Source organism: the organism of the source record quoted next, unplaced genomic scaffold (genome assembly GCF_019419815.1).
Source record: "Pyrus x bretschneideri cultivar Hongxiangsu unplaced genomic scaffold, Pyrus_bretschneideri_v1 Contig15, whole genome shotgun sequence".
Lineage (NCBI taxonomy): Eukaryota > Viridiplantae > Streptophyta > Magnoliopsida > Rosales > Rosaceae > Pyrus > Pyrus x bretschneideri.
In genome coordinates, this window is record NW_025999446.1 from 7931345 (window position 1) to 7951919 (window position 20575).

Here is a 20575-nt window from a genome sequence, read left to right on the forward strand (position 1 = left end):
ATTTATGATTCGGTTTCACTCTAAACTTGTTATAATTGATTTGTCTTCGACCATTCAGATTGGGTCCAAAGGACCGTGTTAGGTGTGAACTTGGTCTTGGGCCTGAAATGCTAAGACTGTTGGAAACAAAATAGGGGAGTGCTATCCACACATCCCTTTTTTATTTCTCACAAACACTTTGTTAATTTCTGTCATTTGATCTTTTTTAATTCAATCGATCCAACAACTGCAAATTAAGAAGGTGTGTAAGAAATAAACTAGGATGTGGATAGCACATCCCTTTTAGCGAACGCATGAAAAGTTGAGAATTAGAATCATTTTCATTTCCATCCAAGGTAGGCAAAGCAAATCCTACAAATGGTTAGCTAATTAAAAGGAAAATTAACGATTTGAATTTATATTTACCGAACGATGGGACCAAAAATTGGAAAAAGAAAGAACAGTAGAAAACTAGATTGCAAAATTAAAAGTAAAAACACAGCTTTTTGCACTCTATTTAAAGGGCAAATCTCAGATCCATCATATCATATCATAGGGCACCAACCATGCAGTAAATTTTCTAATTAGTCTGCTATATATTATGTCAGCTAGACTGCTCCACACTTGGAACAACTGTGGACTGGAGGTTCGATTTATGGGGCGGCCCGGCCGCCGGCTTTAAGGACTTGTGCCTTTCCTCCCCCGACTGAGAAGGTAATTTCTCCGGGCGGATACGACTTTCATCCAATTCTTGTTCTGGCTTCCTCTTCGTCTTCTTCTTCGTCAATGCACCGTCTCCAACCCGTGTGTCGTCTGCGGAACTGCTTGAACTTCCCTTGAGCTTCTCTTGTTTAAGTCTGTCAAAGCTAGGACCGTTTATTGGACCAGGTACCCCCAAGGCTGCTGTTGTACCAGATGTCGGCTTGTTTGTCGGGCTCTGACTGTTTTGTTCAGTTGCCATTCTCTCTTGCATTAATAGTTGCTGGGTAATTGACCTCTCAACTCGAATAGTCTCTTCTGTTCGTGGTGTCAACATCTTTTTCCTCCTAATTTTCTCCTGCTCCTGAAGAAAAAAATTTGGCAAACAAATGGCCGAGATAAATACCTACTTCCATGAAAGTTATATCAGATGATGCGGAATTGAAACCCATATGCAAGATACATTACAATAAAGACTAAAACCCAGCAGACTGATGTTAATTCCGAAATTGGCTCATAAAAAATCCGGACCATAAGTTGAGAGAGTGCAACTTTACGCACTTTATTTCGGCTGTATCGCTCCCTCCTTCTCTCTTTTGACCTACAAATTGCGCGTTTGATCCCATGATTGTCCATGAAACCATTAGGCCACAATGCCGCTAGCTGAATCACATAAGACTAAATAAGTCAGGAAATATCCACAAAACAACTGAAGTCCAAGCAACAACAATAGAATACAATCAATAAAACTAAATGAATTTAAGTGAATACAAAATCTTCATAAAAGTAGATTTTGAGAAACATGCCATCACTGGTTAAAGGTTCCTTTGAAGGACTCATTGAAGGCATATACGATCTAAGTGGAAACGCCAAAATACACCATTAAGAAGCATCAAATCCTAGTCCTAGTATTTCTCATCATGTCACATATCACAAAACAGGGGGATAAACCCCGAAAAGGTGAAGCACCTCGGCATACAGCTTTCTTATTTGCGGACCTGCATCTTCATCCAGCCCCTAGAACCAAGAAATATATACCAAGGAATAAGACAACAAAAAATGAAGTTATCTGCAATATAAAGGAACAAAATTTCCAATACGAAATTGAAAGCTTGGGTTAGTACGTCAACATAAAGGTCATAGAGGTCACAAATCTTGTCCTCCAATGCAGCATCCATGCTAAATTTTCTTTTCGAAAGCTCTTTTGTTCCAGAAGCAGTTTCTTGAAAATCATCTGATGCTCCAGCTTGTTGTTCCAATGCCTGAGAAAAACACAGTTTGCGTTTTGCATTAGAGCCATGCACAAAGGTTATTCTAATTACTTATTTGACATACAAAAAAGGTTATTCTTGTTACTGTGATGTGATACCATTATGAGAAGGGGGTGGGGGAGAGGCGAATTAAAAACACTTTGTTCAGCATCTTCTCACAGCGAAACAAATATGAAATACCTTCCACATAAGGCGGTACTTAAAACACGAGTTATTGAAAATCCACTTTCATTTTTCAATAAGTACCAATGAAGAAAGGATGAGAGCAAGTAATGTAGGAAAAGCAATAAGGACAAATTAGCAACGAGCCAATAAAAGTAAGCTGGGGAATCCAGGTAAACACAACGAATGTAGAGAAGAAAATTGAGCACCAAGACAGAATGTCATCTGAACTAGCACAACAAATGGCCCCCTGAACAAGGGGAATGCTAACTGAACCAATGTCCATAATGTTTTAAAAGGCGAAGGCTAAGCCAAGGCATTTCATGGATAGCCCCGCCTAGGCAACAGCCTTGAGGCATGAGGCAATAGCCTCATGGGACCTAAAATTGTTAATATATATTATACATATAAAATATAATCAACAACAGAGTCGAAATCAAACATTATAGAAGAATAATCAACAATCAAATAAAAAATTTCTTCACTGTAAGTGAGAAACCCTAACCTTAAAAAAAAATGCCTAAGCTGCACGCCTCAGGCGTGCCTCGACCATGTCTAGGCAAGTTTAAGCCTACTGCCGCTGGGCAGAGGCGTTTTCATCACTGCCCTGCCTCCACAGCCGCCTAGGCGTGCCTCAAGGCTCGTTTTTTAAAACACTGAGTGAAAGACATGATGACCACTTTTAGCAAGAAAAAATTCCATACATGACTTCATACCATCCAGACACCAATATATCTTTTAACAATGACCATAGTCAATATGGTTATTCCAATACTTTTACCCAGGAAAAGAACACAGCGTATTAAACACCATACCGCAGCAAGGACCTGCAACACATACCTTGGATTCCAAGGATGGGGCCTTTATCTTAATCATATCTATAACTTCCTTCTTTACATGTTGAAACCTCTCATCTTTCTCCTTTTTTGCTGAAATACCCATACTAATCATGACCTTTAAGTTTCTCTGCAGGAAAAACACATTGCACAAGCATAAATAGCAAATCAATTTTCTTCATAAACAAGAAGCCAAGATACTTAACAGCTAAAAGAAATAAAAACAACTGCATTCTCATTATGAGCAGCATTACTGTGTATATGTTATATCTTGTTCAGATTAGTCATCCATAGCGAGCATAAGAACATCACTTATATAAAAAGAAACAATTACCCTTAAACAGTTACTAAAAAATTATCCATGCTATTATTTTTTTTTATTTTTTTATTTTATTTTATATTTTTACTGTTATTGTCATTAGATTTCCTTTTGTAACAGAAACTAATTTATGGTGACCTTATAAATTATCCAAATCCTCAAATGATAAAAGAGCCAATGCTCAACGATAATGGAAACATAACCTAGAATTCATGATAGTGATGCTGGCTTCTGGAATCATCACTAAAGTAATAATTAAGTATGGATGGTTCATATGTTTATCAAACTACAGCGTTTTTCTCACTAAGTTCCAGAACAATAGGCAAACATAACTTTTGAGTTCAGGTCCTGCACGTGAAATGACCTATAGTTGACAATGGGAAAATTAACGAACAAGTATTGGAGAGCCAGTGTTTTCTTCAAAACAAACTGTAATACCTTTAATGTTCTGAGCTGTATTAAGTGACCAAGAATACTCATAAGCCGGTTAAGTAACTCTTTTGTTATTTTCCCATGGCTAGCCTGCTGCAACAAAAAGAGCATTTATAATTAAATTTATTACAGGTTTCAAGTTGAGATGCATGTATGTCTTGAATATTATGAATACAACAATTCAAATAAAGCACAACACCACAGAGTTAAACAGTTACAGTCAAAATAGCTAGTTTAAATACCGCTAGTCTAGCAACTTTAGCAAGTTTCATCTTTAGTTCTCTAGGTAATCTCCTTTTAATTGCTTGGGATGAATTATCTCCCTCTTGATTATCCGCAGCAGGTGGCCTAGCTGCAAGCGCACACAGAATAAAAGATTACTGAAGCAGTTTCCTCAAATCATCATCAAAAAAAAGACTAGAGAGAGAACTGGAACAAACCCAATGTATCACTTAGAACAAATAATAAGACAAAAATGTCAGAAAAATAATAAAACTTACATTCAGCTACCATCTTCTCTAACTCCCTAATAGCCTTTTCAAGCATTGAACTTTTGGACTTCATACTAGAGCCATCCTTTTTGTGCACATGTGAAGATTTCTGCAGAATGTTAAATGTTTGAAATCAAATCTACCATCATTGAGAACAAAAGTACAAATTAAGATATATGCACATGATGATCCATTAGGAACAAAGACGACCTTTAAGGATATTCTCAAATTTCTAATACCTTCAACAAACAAGACTATAATGTTCAGTGTTTGTATACATATGAGTACAAACAAGAACTGGACTGGGGGTACATGGAAGATGATGAAGCCTTGAGTACAAGCAGGCAAACATGAGGCTAGTACAAGCAATTTTTTACCTAACACATCTACACTGTCTAAAGAAACTAATAAACCAGAAAGTCCATGCCATGCCTGATTGGAAACAAACTCAATTCTTAAAGAATGAATGGAGTATAAAGCATAAAGATTCACAAGTCCACCTTTCTAAGACTTTTGCGATTTGCAAAAGACAATAACAGCAATTAACCTCCTTGTTACTTGGTTTAATGAATATTCACTCCAAAGGAGGTTCCTAACATGTAATCAACAACAAAAGCACTAAACAAACACCCTTAACCTTCTTTGCACGGACACACTTATCCAAGTGCCTAGACTCCACTCCAGTTTCTTTTAGCTCCTCTTAGATTTTTGTCTTTCTCTACGTCTACTTGTGTACTCATATGACACCCCTCGACATCTTCTAGCACATTTTATGATGTATACCAAATTAACAATACAATAACAAGAAAAACATTAGTACACAATAATACTCACAGTTGTTGGAAGAGAGTACTTTCCATCTGAGAGATTAAGGTCCGGAATCTCACGAATCCCATTTTTATGTTTGGCCCGAACCAATGATTCCAACTCATCAACATTACTTGATGCTCTCCCAGATTGGTGTTTGGTTTGTGCATAAGCACTTTTGTCATGGTATCTCTGATATGAACCATCACATGATCCACCTGCATCTTTAAATTTGTTACTTGAGTCTTTGGACAAGAGGACTCCTGCCTTCTGCTTATCTATATCCTTCACATCCGCTTGCAGTACAAAAGCATCTCCGTCTGACACTTTCATAAACGAAGGGTCCATTACTGTTTTGGATTCAGTAGACTTCCTTGTGGATGAAGGTCCAGAAACATTCAACTGATTCTGAAATTTCACATCTGCACGGTGTTCAATGGTTCCAGTAATGGTTTGAGTAGGAGTAGATGAATTCTTCACAAGTGTTGGTGTAATCTTTGCTGCTGCTGTCTTACCAACTTTTGTGTGTTTATTTGGCACATGAATGTCATCATTTTCCCCAGGTCCTTTAGCCTCTTTTCTTCGCCTTTTTTTTGGTTGTTGGTTAGGTAATGCAGCAGGTACATTACTAATAAAAGGAAAAAAATGTCAAAAATTAATTAATTAAAACACGACAATGTCAAAAACCCATGTATGAAACTCAAAATAATTTCATTTCTTAGGCAAACCCAATTCCTCTATTGATGTAAGTGAACCCAAAAAATATCTTCCCATGTCCACTTTATTTAAATAGAAACTGCTGATATCACTGTTCAGCCAGGGAGCGGACAGAATAGTACCTATAGGATAACTATAGCCTGTAATTACAGGTAGATCAGTTCCCTCAAATAGTATCTATGTATCATTTTACCATCACGTTTATGAGCTACTAAACATAAGGCTTGTTGTATTCCAGACTTCAATAGGCCATAAACTATGCAACGAAATGGGTGAATAATATCTAAGGTCTTGTATGTATAGACCACGGAACTAAGATAAATAAAATTACATATATATCGAAGTACACACAAACATAATCAGGTGAGGATTAAAAGAAACTCACATGCGCTCCAGCGTTCCCCTGTTTACAAAGAATCCATCATGTTTTATGGCTGAATTATCAACTTCAAAATATTCATCCTGCACAACACATAATGAAGGAACATTATCAAAGCAATAAATATAAAAATAATGTTAGTTCAACAAGTAAAATGGCACCAATTAAATCCACACAATGGCCATCACATATTGAAAAGCGAAAAAAAAAAAAGATTAATTGGATAGAGATAACTACCAACTCAGCATCATCAATAAAAGAGTCTTCGGTATCATACTGATCATCATCAGGAACATCATTTGGACCTTCATCATCACTACTATCTTTACCCTGAGATATATTTAAATGGAATTGTAACAACACATTTTTATGTAACACAAGAAGAACTGTTTTATAGCAAGAACCATAAAGTGACATTATTTATGAATAAACAAATAACAATACCATATATAGGCGTTCAATCTTCTCAATAACAGCGCTAAAACGATTTGGCGCAGCTTCATCTTTCCCTTCATCTTTTGCTTCATCTCCAGATGGTTGTTGGACCTGAAACAACTGTGAAGCACAATTAAGAAAATGAAACCATCATACTATGTGGTCCAAAGCAACTCCTTGTCCAAGAAACGGCATGTTCAGGGGTACATATGCAGATTGTGCATATCTTTTATAAACCAAATCGCTATCAACACTCCACCGTCCCAATAAAATCTGATAGCCATTCATGATACGAACTTAAATCCATTGAATTAAGATGCAGTGAAAATAAACATCTTAGTTTCGTAAAAATGCATTCTTGGAATGCAACAACGGAACCTACATTCCCAACCCATATTAGACTCGTCATAATCTCATAGACTTCAAAAACAAGCTACGAGTTTCTCAGTGACTAAAGCAGCAACTAAGCATCCACAAAACAACGGAACAGAAGTTACAACTCCTAAAAGCAAAACTAGAACGAGTAAGTCGTTCATGCAATAATCCTCAAACAATTTTCACAATTGCCAAACGATCAGGTTACATAAACTGCATGTAACAAGCAAATCACAATTAACAAACAGAAAATTAACACAAAACCCAATCACCCAGCAAAGCAAACACAATGTGCAATTGACAAAAGTCAGAGTCTTTTCAATTAGGGCGCCTCACCGGAGCTATCCGAGACTCGAGAGCAGGGTGAGCGTTGACAGGAGGAGGTTCCGGTGCCGAGGTCGGGGGCCCACCATTGACCTTGTTCGTGTCCTTCATGAGCTTCCTCCACGAGACTATGGTGGTCTCGCCGGGCCGGAGATCCACCGTGAACATTTGCCGGTCACCGGCTTTCACAAACTTGGACGAAGGCCTGGAGGATTCGCCGCTGCCGCCCTTCTCTTCCTCCATTGGGGTGGCGAAAGCCAGTCGAGAATTCTAGGGCAGAATTGGGATCGAGAATTTGGAGAAATTAAGATGGGAGAAACATTGGGGACTAGGTAAGCCCTAGAGAGAGAAAATTGACTCTAGAGAGAGAAAGAGACGGGAATTGGGCGGGATAGTGAGAGAGAGAGAGGAAATCTTTTTGGGGTCGGGATTTTAACTGAATTTTCTCGACTGGATCTTGGGAAATTTTTCTGGGTTAGCTTTTGTTTTTTGTTGCGAGAAAAGGAAAGAAAGGGGGAGGGAAGAGGATCCGACGGGTGTGATGGTGTAAACCGGATCCGAACCCGGCTCGGATATACTATGAACTCTGATTGCCAACGTTCGGTTATCCAAAGACAAATCGCATCCGTTAAATCCCAGATGTGTTGTAATGATCTATGCATGTGTTACTTATTTGGAATTTTGGAGTAGGAAAAGTAATAAATTGGAGGGAGTTGTGAATCTACACACACACACATACATACATACTAGCATTTGCTTACATATTTGGTGTGTATGAACATATTTTTTTTTTAAGAAAATAAGAAGGAGAGAGGGAAAGGGTTGGGGGAGGGGGAGGTTTTTGTTTTTGGTTATTTTTTATTATTATTGGAAGTATTTTAATATCACTTGTAGGTGAGGTTTCAATAAAAAACAATAAAATTTGAACCTGTAAAATTACATTATTGCCCATCATTTTTTTGTGTGATAGAAGACTAAGTAGTCTTCTCACACTTAGTTGACAAAGAGGATTTCATGAATTAATGGAGATATATATATATATATATATTTATAAAGTGAGAAGGTAAAAAAGATGAAACATTCAAAATGGCAAGAAATGCTCCTCCCTAATTAAGAATTTCAAAACAAAACAATTTAATTAATAAGGGTAAAATGGTAAACTACATCATTTTGAAGATTACAAACAAAGCACCCACTGCGTGGGTAGTTACTTGATAGAATTAATACTAATACATAAACATAATGAATAAAAGGCCAATTAGCACATGCATAGGCATGTGCTAAGGAGCTACTACGAGAGAGAGAGAGAGAGAGAGAGAGAACGAATGAGTATTAGGTCAATCACCCGTAACGACCAGTAACATACATTCCCCACATCCCTAATTCAATCCTAAGAAGTTATTCTCTTTCACAACAATTAGATCAATGGTTAGCAATCACAATTTTCTTAGACTGTGGGAAAATAGAGAAAGCAATTTACGTGGAACAGATTCACTGTCACGTGAGGTCTCAATTCGGTAATATATTGTCATGTAGAAAAAACTTCTACATAGCAATATATTATTAGAAAGAAAAAAAAAAGCCACGTGACAGCAAAGTCATTACATATAAACATATAAGTCTTTCTCGATAATAGTACTCATATACGTTAGAGCATCTCCATCCGCTTTAGGGCAAGGGTAATGCAATGGCAATGAAATTGCTTCTACTGTTCACTCTAAACAGTTGTGCAAGTCCACTCGTTTAAGAAGAGAAAGGACAGGTAAGGGCAATGGCGATTACTATTCACAAATATTTTTTATTTGTATGCCTCGTAAGTGTGTACTTAGTAAGTTTATTCTTTGAAAATAAAAGTCTCTATTTAACTCTGACAATTTAATTTTAAATACAAAGCAAGCATAACATTACAAATAAGCATAATTAATTAAAAAAATAATTAATTTGTTTAAATTTAGTGTGTTTTAAAAAAAATATAATTTTTTTTACTTTTGGATTAATTATGATCCTTGATTTCCAATTTTTTTTTTTTTTTAAATCAGATGCACCAGATTATGCCAGGTGGCCCGATCTAATATTTTTAATTTTTTTTTAATGTATGTATACATCTAAAATTTAGTTCCTTCCCCATACATGACTCTAAGAAAAGTTGAATACTAGGTTGATCTACCCTTAATTTTACTAGATGAACATCTCATAATAGAAATAAATGATTTTTTTTTGTTATCTCTTGATTATTTATATATAATTTCCATTTTTACAATCGCATAACTGATAGGAGCATATTTAGGCGACTTACTTAGCTTGTTTTCGTGCATCTATGTTGTTAATTCATAGTTGTTTTAGTAGTTTAAGCCATTTTCGTGTGTTTTTAGGTTCATATGGCTAAGGAAGCAAAAAGATGCATTTTGGAGCATTTTGGAGCAAAATTGGGATTGGAATGGATAGCATATGATTGGAGCCAAAGTGTTAGACGAATTTGAAGGCCTTGTATGCACTTTGGACATAAAACAAAGGGCCTAGCCCATTCTCTCTTAAACCAACCCCAAGGCCATGCATTTCCTTCCAATTCCAAAATCCACAATCACTTCAAAAGCCATGCAAATCCATATTCAACACCCTAAACTACAACCATGCAGCCACACATTCTTTCTCCACACCTTGCCATGCATAATCCACCACTTTCCAACCTATTCACATGCATTCATCATTGCACCACAATTCAACATATGCATTCACACACCAACAACATCACATGCTGTGCATTCCCTTTCATTTCAGCCAAGTCACATGCATTCCCTTCACATTCACCCACATGCACATTCAATCATTCACTCACACTTCCTTTGCCGTGCATTCCCAAACCCTTCACATGCATTTCCTTCATCATTTCCAACCCACATGCACCTTTTATTCTTCATCATTCCAGCCATGCACATTTAATCATGCATTCCCAACTCAATGTCGTGCCTTTCACTCCCAATTCCAGCATTCACATGCATTTCCAGCTCATCCAAACTCCTTGCCGTGGGCTTTCAATGCAATTCCAGCTTTCACATGCTTTCCTAGCTGTTTTTCCATCATTAACTAGCCACATGCATCATAAACAAACAGCCATATACACCTCCATTCCTCCTATAAAAACCCTTGCATTCCCATTCATTTGTCATTCAATTCACACATCTCATTTCATTCACAACACACCACAACACAATAAGCAACCTTGTTGCCGTGAGCTCCCCATCCATTTTCTGCATCATTCTCTCCTCCACTTCCATTTCCATAACTCCCCACTCCATTCCACACTTCTATCCCTCCAAAACACTATCCTTAGACCTTATGCTACAACGAAGAGGAGGAGAAGAGTGCCTAAACGTTCATACAATTCAAGTTTGAGTTGTTGGAATTTTTAGGTGTTGCTTTTCCTCGATTCCAATGTTTAATTTCAATTCTCTTTGTCTTGTACGTATGAGGAACTAAACCCCCCTTGGCTAGGGGGGGATTCGAAATACATGTTTATGCTTGCAATATGATTTGATTACTTCTAATTGCGTTTCATAAGTTGTGAATTCAATTTGTTTAACTATTTGATTGATAACCTATTTATGTATGTTTATTGAGAGTGCACGCTTAATTTTCATGCATGAATATGACGCTAGAATATAAGTGAGTTTCACCTATTAGTTATGAACTTATATTCACAAGTAGTGAAGGTTGCTTATAAACAATCGCGTTAAATAAATTCTTGGCATAAGTTTCATGCAATCATAGTAACGAATGTCTCGTCAACACTTATAGTTTTCAAAGAACTTAATGATTCTTGCTTGTATCTCTATTATGCAATTCATGTAGGGAACTTGTGGGGAATGCTTTGGGTTGTCGTATGCAATCATCCAATTCATTAACTTAAGGAAAACTTTACGGTTAATTTAAGCGGACCTAATTAACCCGGGGTGTTGAGAATTCATGGTTTATTGAAAAGAAATTAGAAATCGTTTTGTATGCAAGTATAACATGTGTGGAGATGAACCCCTTAGCTAGCTTCCCATCCATTCATTTCTGTCAAATTCGTATTTACAATTTGTTTTCTTTGCAATCTATCCATTTTAGTTTAATCTCGTCCAAACCTAAATCCCCCCTCCCATATTTTGTTTAAGTCTTAGTCTTAATCTTTCTTATTTTTAGTTTTGCACTCTTCGCATCAAATAGTGTTTTAAACTTGTTTTTACGTTTTTGAAGTCAAATCCAAGTGATTAACAATCCCTCATAATCCCCGGTCCAGAACGATCCCTACTTACATACTTACTACAATTGACAAAAAGAGGGTTTAATTTGTGTGCGTATAATTCTCACATCAAATTTTGGCGCCGTTGCCGGGGATTAGCAACTTTGCTAATCTCTTGGATTGTTTTATTTTCTTTTGTTTTTATTTTATTCCAGATTCTTAATCTTGTTTTGTTTCTTGTTTTAGGTACTAGTTTATGACTCGGAGTTCTCATCTGATTCGTGAACATATCTCGAGCTTTAACGCCGATTTCGAGCGAGAATTGAGACGAAAGAGAAAGAACTCAGAACCTAGCGAATCAAGTGAAAGCTCCGAGTCCGTTTCTGAATCTGAAGAAGAACCCAAGACAACAGTGGGTGAAGAAGACATGGCAGCAGACAACCGAACAATCAAGGAGCTTTCTGCTTCGGGATTGGCCAATGCCGCACCATTATGCATTCAATACCCCGCGGCTGCCCAAGGCAAGACCGATGAATTCGAGTTGAAGTCAAGCTTGTTGCACCACATTCCGAAATACCATGGGCTTTCCATGGAAGATCCCAATAAGCATCTCAAGGAGTTCGAGGTTGTTTGTTCGAGCATGACACCCATAAATGTCGACGGGAACATTCTGATGATGAAGGCTTTTCCATTCTCACTTTTGGAAAAAGCGAAGGATTGGCTTTTCGAATTAGCACCCGGAACGGTTACATCTTGGGATAGTATGAAAAAAGCTTTCTTAGAGAAGTTTTTCCCAACTTCAAGAATCATTCTGTTGAGGAAACAGATTAGTGGTATCCAACAAAATCAAGGTGAATCGTTTCCTTCTTATTATGAACGTTTTAAATCACTTGTTGCTTCTTGTCCACAGCATCAAATGAAGGAGGAGCTGCTCATTCAATACTTCTACGAAGGACTCCTTCCCATGGAACGCCAAATGCTTGATGCCTCAGCGGGAGGTGCGTTGGTGGATAAAACTCCGGGGGCTGCAAAAGTTCTAATTGCCAACCGAGCACATAATGCACAACAATACGAAGGTGTTGGACAAAGAGACCCCCCACAGCAACACCAAGTCAATGAGGTAAGTGCCATAACCGAACTTCAAAATCAAATGGCTAACCTTACTACGTTGCTTTCTCAGGTGGTGGAAGGTCCAAAAGTCAAAACCGTAGCTTCTTGTGTTGTATGTTCCATGCAAGGACACCCTACAGACACGTGCCCACAATTGATTGAGAATGGGGGATGGGAGAGTGCAAATGCCATTGGATTTCCAAGCCACAATCAACCAAGGAATGATCCATATTCCAACACATACAATCCGGGTTGGAGATACCATCCAAACTTCAAGTGGAGGGAGCCCCAACAACCTCAACAACAAGGAGGCTTTAGACAACAACCCCCGGGGTTTTACACCAGAACCCACAGCCAAGACCAAAACCAACCACAATCCAGCCAAAACCATCAAGGTACGTCTTTAGATAATGCCACAATTCTTAAGTTACTTACTAGTCTGTCTCAGGGACAAGAAAATCAAAACAAGGCGATGCAAAACCAAGACCAAAGGGTGGACCAATTAGAGAAGCAAATAGGGCAGATTGCAGAGTTTGTGGGACAATTCCGAGATCAAGGCAAGCTTCCAAGCTCAACAATTGTCAATCCAAATGGTGGCTTTGAAACCGCCAATGCAATCACCTTAAGAAGTGGCAAGGAAGTTGGAACCACCTCACAACCACCAAAATCAAGTCAAGACGAGGAGGACAAGTTGTTGCAAGAAGAAGCACAGGGAGCAAAGCCCACGGCCAACGATGACCAAACCTTGCCGAATTCATCTAGTCCTCCTAAACCATCCCAAACCACCAAGGTAAGTCCCAATTCGACTTTTTCTAGTTCTATTCCACTAAACGTGCCCTTTCCTGGCAGGTTTAGGCAATCAAAAAAGGAAGAAGCCGAGAAGGACATTCTAGAGACCTTTCGGAAAGTTCAAGTCAATATCCCGCTCCTTGATGCGATTAAGCAAGTTCCGAGGTATGCTAAGTTTTTAAAAGAACTTTGTACAACAAGGAGAAGGATCTCAAACAAAGAGGTGGTTCAAGTAAGTGAAAATGTCTCTGCTGTGTTACAAAGGAAATTACCCCCTAAATGCAAAGATCCGGGTAGTTTTACAATTCTGTGTGTTATTGGTAATACTAAGTTTGAACAATGCATGTTAGATCTAGGTGCTTCTATTAATGTCATGCCATATTCCATTTATGCATCTATGAATCTTGGTGAGTTAAAACAAGATGGTGTAATTATTCAGTTGGCCGATAGATCTAATGCCTATCCAAAGGGCGTATTGGAAGATGTCTTGGTGCAGGTAAATAATTTGATATTTCCGGCGGATTTCTACGTTCTTGAAATGGAAGAAACTAGCCATGCTCCATCTTTGCCGATTCTTCTTGGGAGGCCCTTCATGAAGACAGCCTGAACAAAGATAGATGTGTTTAAAGGCACTTTAACGATGGAATTCGATGGGGAAGTGATTGATTTCAATATTTCTGAAACTATGAAATTTCCTAATGATAATCACTCATGTTTCTCTATTGATATTCTTGATTCTTTAGTGCAGGTACCCGATCAATTCCATGCAATGGGTTCCAATTGAGCCTAAGAAGGTCTCGTCCAGCTGCAAGACGTAAAAGAAAGCGCTACTTGGGAGGCAACCCAATACAGTGAATAAAACAAAGCTTGTTCATTGATTTCCGAGAGATTACACTTCTAAAAAAAAAAAAAAAAAAAAAAAAAAAAAAAAAAAAAAAAAAAAAACATGGCAGAAAGATGGAGCCTTCGCAAGGGTTGTGTACGTGAGGCCCCACTACGTGGTAACACTCTAGGAGCGGGAGGCATCGGAGCAGGAGGCATCTGAGCGAGAGGCATCGGAGGGGGAGCCATAGGAGCGGGAGGCACCGAAGATAGATCATTCAAGGCCCCAATCCTTGGTGGAACGCTAGATGATGCAGGAAAGAGGTGCCTCTGGAAGAAAGCCGCAAGCCTTTGACGGTCATTTTGAATCCGACCTTCAGATTCTTGCAGCTCATCAAGCTTCCTCTTCATGCCTGTCGAAAAATTGTTGGCAAGCACGTGCAAACTTCGATTCTCGTACTTAAGTTGTTTGATCTCTTGCTTAAGACTTTCCACCTCCGCCATCAATGATTCAACCTGACGGGAGCGAGCAAGTAGGCGTTGGCCCATGTTGGACACAGAGCCAGTGCACTGAACACTGAGAGCCAGGGACTCTTGAACGGCCAACTCATCGGACCGTCCTGAAAGCAGCTGACTATCTTTGGGAGTGAGGAGGTTCCGAGCTACTATCATAGCTGTTGTTGCATCCGTCATCATAGAGTCCTCACCTGTAAGAGGGCCATGAGAAGATAAGAAAGACGGGCACCATACCTTATCCTGACGCGGCGCAACCGGATCACTGCTTAGACTCAAATCTAAGCAAATGTTCGATGGGTTAGATGAGCTAGCCATTTTTCAAGAAGTTAAAAGAGAAGGGTTGGATGGAGTAAAATCTCGACGGGCCGGAGACGATTTCTGGGCAATCTTCAAAGTGTGCATGCTAGAGGTGATCGATCACCTCTATTAAAGGAGAGGCGACACAATCACCAATTCAGAAATGAAGAGACACCACTCTTCAAAGTCGGAATTTCCGGCGTAAAGATCGTCAGCTCTTCAGACGCAATCCCGGCTTTTCAGATAAAGCGTGTAACTTTGTCAAAAGCTCCCGGCTTTTCAGAAGACGCGTGGAGGCCGAGAAAGCAGCTACACACTTTTGCCGACAAGCGTGGGTGACAAAGCCGAAAGCTCCCGGCTTTTCAGAAAACGTGTTCAACTTTGTCGAAAGTTCTCGGCTTTTCAGAAAACGCGTGCCATTTTGTCAAAAGCTCTCTGACAAAGCTGAAGACGCGTGGAGGACATTGCCGCATCCGCACTGCCACTTGCCATTACAATTCCTATATACATCAACATTCATGGCAAGGCATACACCCAAAAACGCATGACTTCCCTTCTCGGCCGAGAATGTAGCTGCAACCAACCCTCTCAAACATGTTCAGTTTTCTTCTTCTCTTGAGAACACATTTTCAACCATGGATGTATCCCCCAAAGAAGGTACCAGATGCTTGGAGCACAGATGAGCCAGGAGGAAACGGTAGATCGAAGCATATAGAGACAAGCACAACAAATACATGTGCTGATTCATTCACCGCTTCTTCAAAAGCAAAGGTATCTCATATCATCAAGGTCAAAAGCAAAAGTATCTCATATCATGCTCTTTCCCTGTCTTTTCCTTTGTCTTTGTTATTACTTGCATGGCAAAGTGAAAGAAGCAATCAGCCGGCACTTGGAGTCAGTCTTCCGATCTGGAACCAACTACCTGGAATCTATTCCTTGGTTGCTTACCTAGTGTTGCTCTTGAGTAGTCATCTTCAACGGTTGATACACTTCCAGAGAAGGGACCACTTCTGCAAAGGGGAGCAAGTAAGACAAGTGAAAATGATACATTGAAGCATGTGGAGACAAGCAACAACTGCATATGCTGAGCTATCCTCTAACCCTCTTCAATACGAATTGGAGAGATTGAACAAAGAAACAGATAAAAGGAGTAAGCTCAGACCTTCGGGGGAGACCAAAAGAATCCTGCTGCCCAGTTCAAGAGTAGCACAAAGGAAAATCAACGATCGGAGGAAACCAAAAGAATCTTCAGCCCAGTTCAAGAGTAAGCCTGTGGAATCACCAAGATCATGCCCATGCATTCAACAAAGGAAGGCCGAGAAAGCACTCCAATTCCAGATTTGCGTTCCTAAACTCTTCTCTTTGTTGTTGATTTTGTTTATGCCATGTTAGGTTGTTAGATGTTGTTTTGTTTGTTTGTTTGTTATTTGTGTGAGTCTATGCTTGAAACATTGAGGACAATGTTTGATTTAAGTGTGGGGGTGTAACTAAGTATATTTGATGCAAATTCGTGGGATTTTATCACCCATAACTTCAAGTGTTGTTCCTTGCTGTTTTAAAATGTTTTTGAGCTGATTTGGAGTGTTTTAGTGTGTTTTGTTTTATAACTCCGAAAATCACATAAAAATTTGAAAAACATGTTTTGAAAAGCCTAAAAAGAGTGTTTTGAGTCGTTTTTGTGTGTTTGTGTCGTAGGTCACCTTCCAACACAATGATAAGGATTTGGTTTTTAATTGCATGACTGTTAAAAAGAGTTATAAACATGCAGAAAAGTTTGATTTACTCTTGGTATATGCTTGGTTATGGTTATAATGTATGACTTCACATGCAATCATAAAAGAAAAATTGGTTTTTGTAACATGCTTGAAGGAAGGAACTCAAACAAACGCTACAACCTTGTGAGACTTGAGCCTAAACGTTATTTGGAGAGTTAAAAATCTGTGCATTATTGTTTTCCAAAGTCGTTGCATTATCTCATTATTCTTTGCTTGGTTATTACTTAGAAGGCGTTTCATCATATAGTTCCAAATGCTAGAACTCATGCCCATTTCATTCAAAGCATGTTATTGATTTGCATAACACATATTCAAGAAGAAGTTGTGTAGTGACCACCACCAAAGCCAAATCGCCATATTTCCTTATTTCATTTGTTTTGTAGGATTTAACCCCGTTGAGCCTTGTGGAGCCTACTTTCTTTGTTAACCCACAATTATCCTCACCTAGCCTAGAGTAGGACCACCCATACCTTTGTTCTTGAAGCATAGTAAAAGCTTAACTCAAGATGAATTCCTTTTGATCATTGCATTGCAGAAAACAAGTGTGGGGGAAAGAGTGTTTATATGAGTTGATGTGCCATAGGCACAGCCAAAAAGAAAGAAAAAAAAAAAAAAAAAAAGAGTTGAAAAGTAGTGTTTGTTGAAGTAAGGGCCCAAAACAATTTATTAGGCCCTAAGAGTTGTTGAATCTCCCCCTTATGTCTAAAAGTTGATTTCTGCATGCCAAGTGAATTCTAAGCCTTAATTTCATTACTTTGCTTGCTATTGTTTAAAGAACTTTTGTTTATCCCTACCTTTCCTTGTGAGCCAATACCCCAAGCCCCGTTACAACCCTTGACTTCTATCTTGAGTGTTGTGCATTTCAATTGTGGAGTTTGAATTTGGTATGAGCATATGGTGTCACTGGTTCTCGCATCTAAGTGGTAGCATTCTATTCATGAGATCATATCCAAACATGTTTATTAACTCCAGAAATTGCTTTCTTTGAGATATACATATGTGAGTGTTCAGTTTCATATTTACATCAATCTTCTCACATATACTTAGTGTAGGGTGTGTAGTCAGAAAATCTGAGTGAAAATTGAGTGCATATCTTGTGAGGAATTGAGCAAATTCTCTAAGGCATGTTACTACATTCAAAACATGGTTTTAAATGCTTAATTGTGAACTAGTATGTGGTGACTATGATTAAGAATGTACTTAAGTGTGAAGATGACTAAAATCTGTGGAGATAACGAATTTTTAACATGTCATGTGCATTGAAAATCCCTGAGACTATTGTTGGAAGGTTTAGGTTTTGTTTTGTTTTTCTGTTTTGCTCGAGGTCTAGCAAAAGCTAAGTGTGGGGGAATTTGATAGGAGCATATTTAGGCGACTTACTTAGCTTGTTTTCGTGCATCTATGTTGTTAATTCATAGTTGTTTTAGTAGTTTAAGCCATTTTCGTGTGTTTTTAGGTTCATATGGCTAAGGAAGCAAAAAGATGCATTTTGGAGCATTTTGGAGCAAAATTGGGATTGGAATGGATAGCATATGATTGGAGCCAAAGTGTTGGACGAATTTGAAGGCCTTGTATGCACTTTGGACATAAAACAAAGGGCCTAGCCCATTCTCTCTTAAACCAACCCCAAGGCCATGCATTTCCTTCCAATTCCAAAATCCACAATCACTTCAAAAGCCATGCAAATCCATATTCAACACCCTAAACTACAACCATGCAGCCACACATTCTTTCTCCACACCTTGCCATGCATAATCCACCACTTTCCAACCTATTCACATGCATTCATCATTGCACCACAATTCAACATATGCATTCACACACCAATAACATCCCATGCTGTGCATTCCCTTTCATTTCAGCCAAGTCACATGCATTCCCTTCACATTCACCCACATGCACATTCAATCATTCACTCACACTTCCTTTGCCGTGCATTCCCAAACCCTTCACATGCATTTCCTTCATCATTTCCAACCCACATGCACCTTTTATTCTTCATCATTCCAGCCATGCACATTTAATCATTCATTCCCAACTCAATGCCGTGCCTTTCACTCCCAATTCCAGCATTCACATGCATTTCCAGCTCATCCAAACTCCTTGCCGTGGGCTTTCAATGCAATTCCAGCTTTCACATGCTTTCCTAGCTGTTTTTCCATCATTAACTAGCCACATGCATCATAAACAAACAGCCATATACACCTCCATTCCTCCTATAAAAACCCTTGCATTCCCATTCATTTGTCATTCAATTCACACATCTCATTTCATTCACAACACACCACAACACAACAAGCAACCTTGTTGCCGTGAGCTCCCCATCCATTTTCTGCATCATTCTCTCCTCCACTTCCATTTCCATAACTCCCCACTCCATTCCACACTTCTATCCCTCCAAAACACTATCCTTAGACCTTATGCTACAACGAAGAGGAGGAGAAGAGTGCCTAAACGTTCATACAATTCAAGTTTGAGTTGTTGGAATTTTTAGGTGTTGTTTTTCCTCGATTCCAATGTTTAATTTCAATTCTCTTTGTCTTGTACGTATGAGGAACTAAACCCCCCTTGGCTAGGGGGGGATTCGAAATACATGTTTATGCTTGCAATATGATTTGATTACTTCTAATTGCGTTTCATAAGTTGTGAATTCAATTTGTTTAACTATTTGATTGATAACCTATTTATGTATGTTTATTGAGAGTGCACGCTTAATTTTCATGCATGAATATGACGCTAGAATATAAGTGAGTTTCACCTATTAGTTATGAACTTATATTCACAAGTAGTGGAGGTTGCTTATAAACAATCGCGTTAAATAAATTCTTGGCATAAGTTTCATGCAATCATAGTAACGAATGCCTCGTCAACACTTATAGTTTTCAAAGAACTTAATGATTCTTGCTTGTATCTCTATTATGCAATTCATGTAGGGAACTTGTGGGGAATGCTTTGGGTTGTCGTATGCAATCATCCAATTCATTAACTTAAGGAAAACTTGACGGTTAATTTAAGCGGACCTAATTAACCCGGGGTGTTGAGAATTCATGGTTTATTGAAAAGAAATTAGAAATCGTTTTGTATGCAAGTATAACATGTGTGGAGATGAACCCCTTAGCTAGCTTCCCATCCATTCATTTCCGTCAAATTCGTATTTACAATTTGTTTTCTTTGCAATCTATCCATTTTAGTTTAATCTCGTCCAAACCTAAATCCCCCCTCCCATATTTTGTTTAAGTCTTAGTCTTAATCTTTCTTATTTTTAGTTTTGCATTCTTCGCATCAAATAGTGTTTTAAACTTGTTTTTACGTTTTTGAAGTCAAATCCAAGTGATTAACAATCCCTCCTAATCCCCGGTTCAGAACGATCCCTACTTACATACTTACTACAATTGACAAAAAGAGGGTTTAATTTGTGTGCGTATAATTCTCGCATCAATAACCAATTATTCATGATTGCCTAGATCATTGATGCAAAAAATATCTAAATATCAAATTCAACCTCTATAAAACTTCTTCAAAGTATAAGAATTTCTTAGGAAGATTAAAGAAAGAATCTATTCTTCTTCCGTAAAGAATTTGTGGAGCAAAAAATAATTAAGAAAAGTATGGAGGTGACACGTGGACTTTTGGGTGAAAATGACAAAATTACCCTCGAAGCACACCAGGATTCTCACGCTCATGCAACAAACAATAACAGCTCAATCAAGGAAGAGTCAAAGGTGATCAAAATGGTATTTATTCAAATCTCTCTAATCACTCCTCATCAAATCCTTATTCAAAGGGTAACTCCCAAAATCCTATTTAATTTGGGATTA

General features: G+C 38.4%; 1 protein-coding gene across 6 annotated transcripts; it reads right to left on the reverse strand.

Moving 5' to 3' along the window:
• Positions 1 to 424: 424 nt before the first annotated feature.
• On the reverse strand, positions 425 to 7730 carry LOC125475573 (ubinuclein-1-like). 6 transcript variants are annotated; one of them, XM_048580540.1, is made up of 14 exons: positions 7239 to 7730; positions 6537 to 6647; positions 6330 to 6422; positions 6099 to 6175; positions 5512 to 5582; positions 5024 to 5418; positions 4199 to 4298; positions 3941 to 4050; positions 3705 to 3791; positions 2952 to 3077; positions 1803 to 1940; positions 1648 to 1695; positions 1240 to 1341; positions 425 to 1042 (listed from the first exon to the last, which is right to left on the reverse strand). In XM_048580540.1, exons 1-14 carry the CDS (start codon positions 7467 to 7469, stop codon positions 584 to 586), a joined length of 2148 nt encoding a protein of 715 aa, XP_048436497.1. In that variant the 5' UTR covers positions 7470 to 7730; the 3' UTR covers positions 425 to 583. The 6 variants fall into 6 exon arrangements, with proteins under 6 accessions (XP_048436497.1, XP_048436496.1, XP_048436495.1 ...); XM_048580539.1 differs by having other exon boundaries at positions 5512 to 5624; positions 7239 to 7729; XM_048580538.1 differs by having other exon boundaries at positions 5024 to 5582; positions 7239 to 7729.
• Between the last annotated feature and the right edge of the window lie 12845 nt (positions 7731 to 20575).

Excerpts from the sequence above, each read along its gene's own strand:
- LOC125475573 (XM_048580535.1), bottom strand. The coding sequence starts at position 7,469 with ATGGAGGAAGAGAAGGGCGGCAGCGGCGAATCCTCCAGGCCTTCGTCC. Across the intron at positions 4,051-4,198 it reads AGAGAAGATGGTAGCTGAAT|CTAGGCCACCTGCTGCGGAT; the intron begins GTAAGTTTTATT and ends GTGCGCTTGCAG. Across the intron at positions 1,043-1,239 it reads AGCGATACAGCCGAAATAAA|GAGCAGGAGAAAATTAGGAG; the intron begins GTGCGTAAAGTT and ends TTTTTTCTTCAG.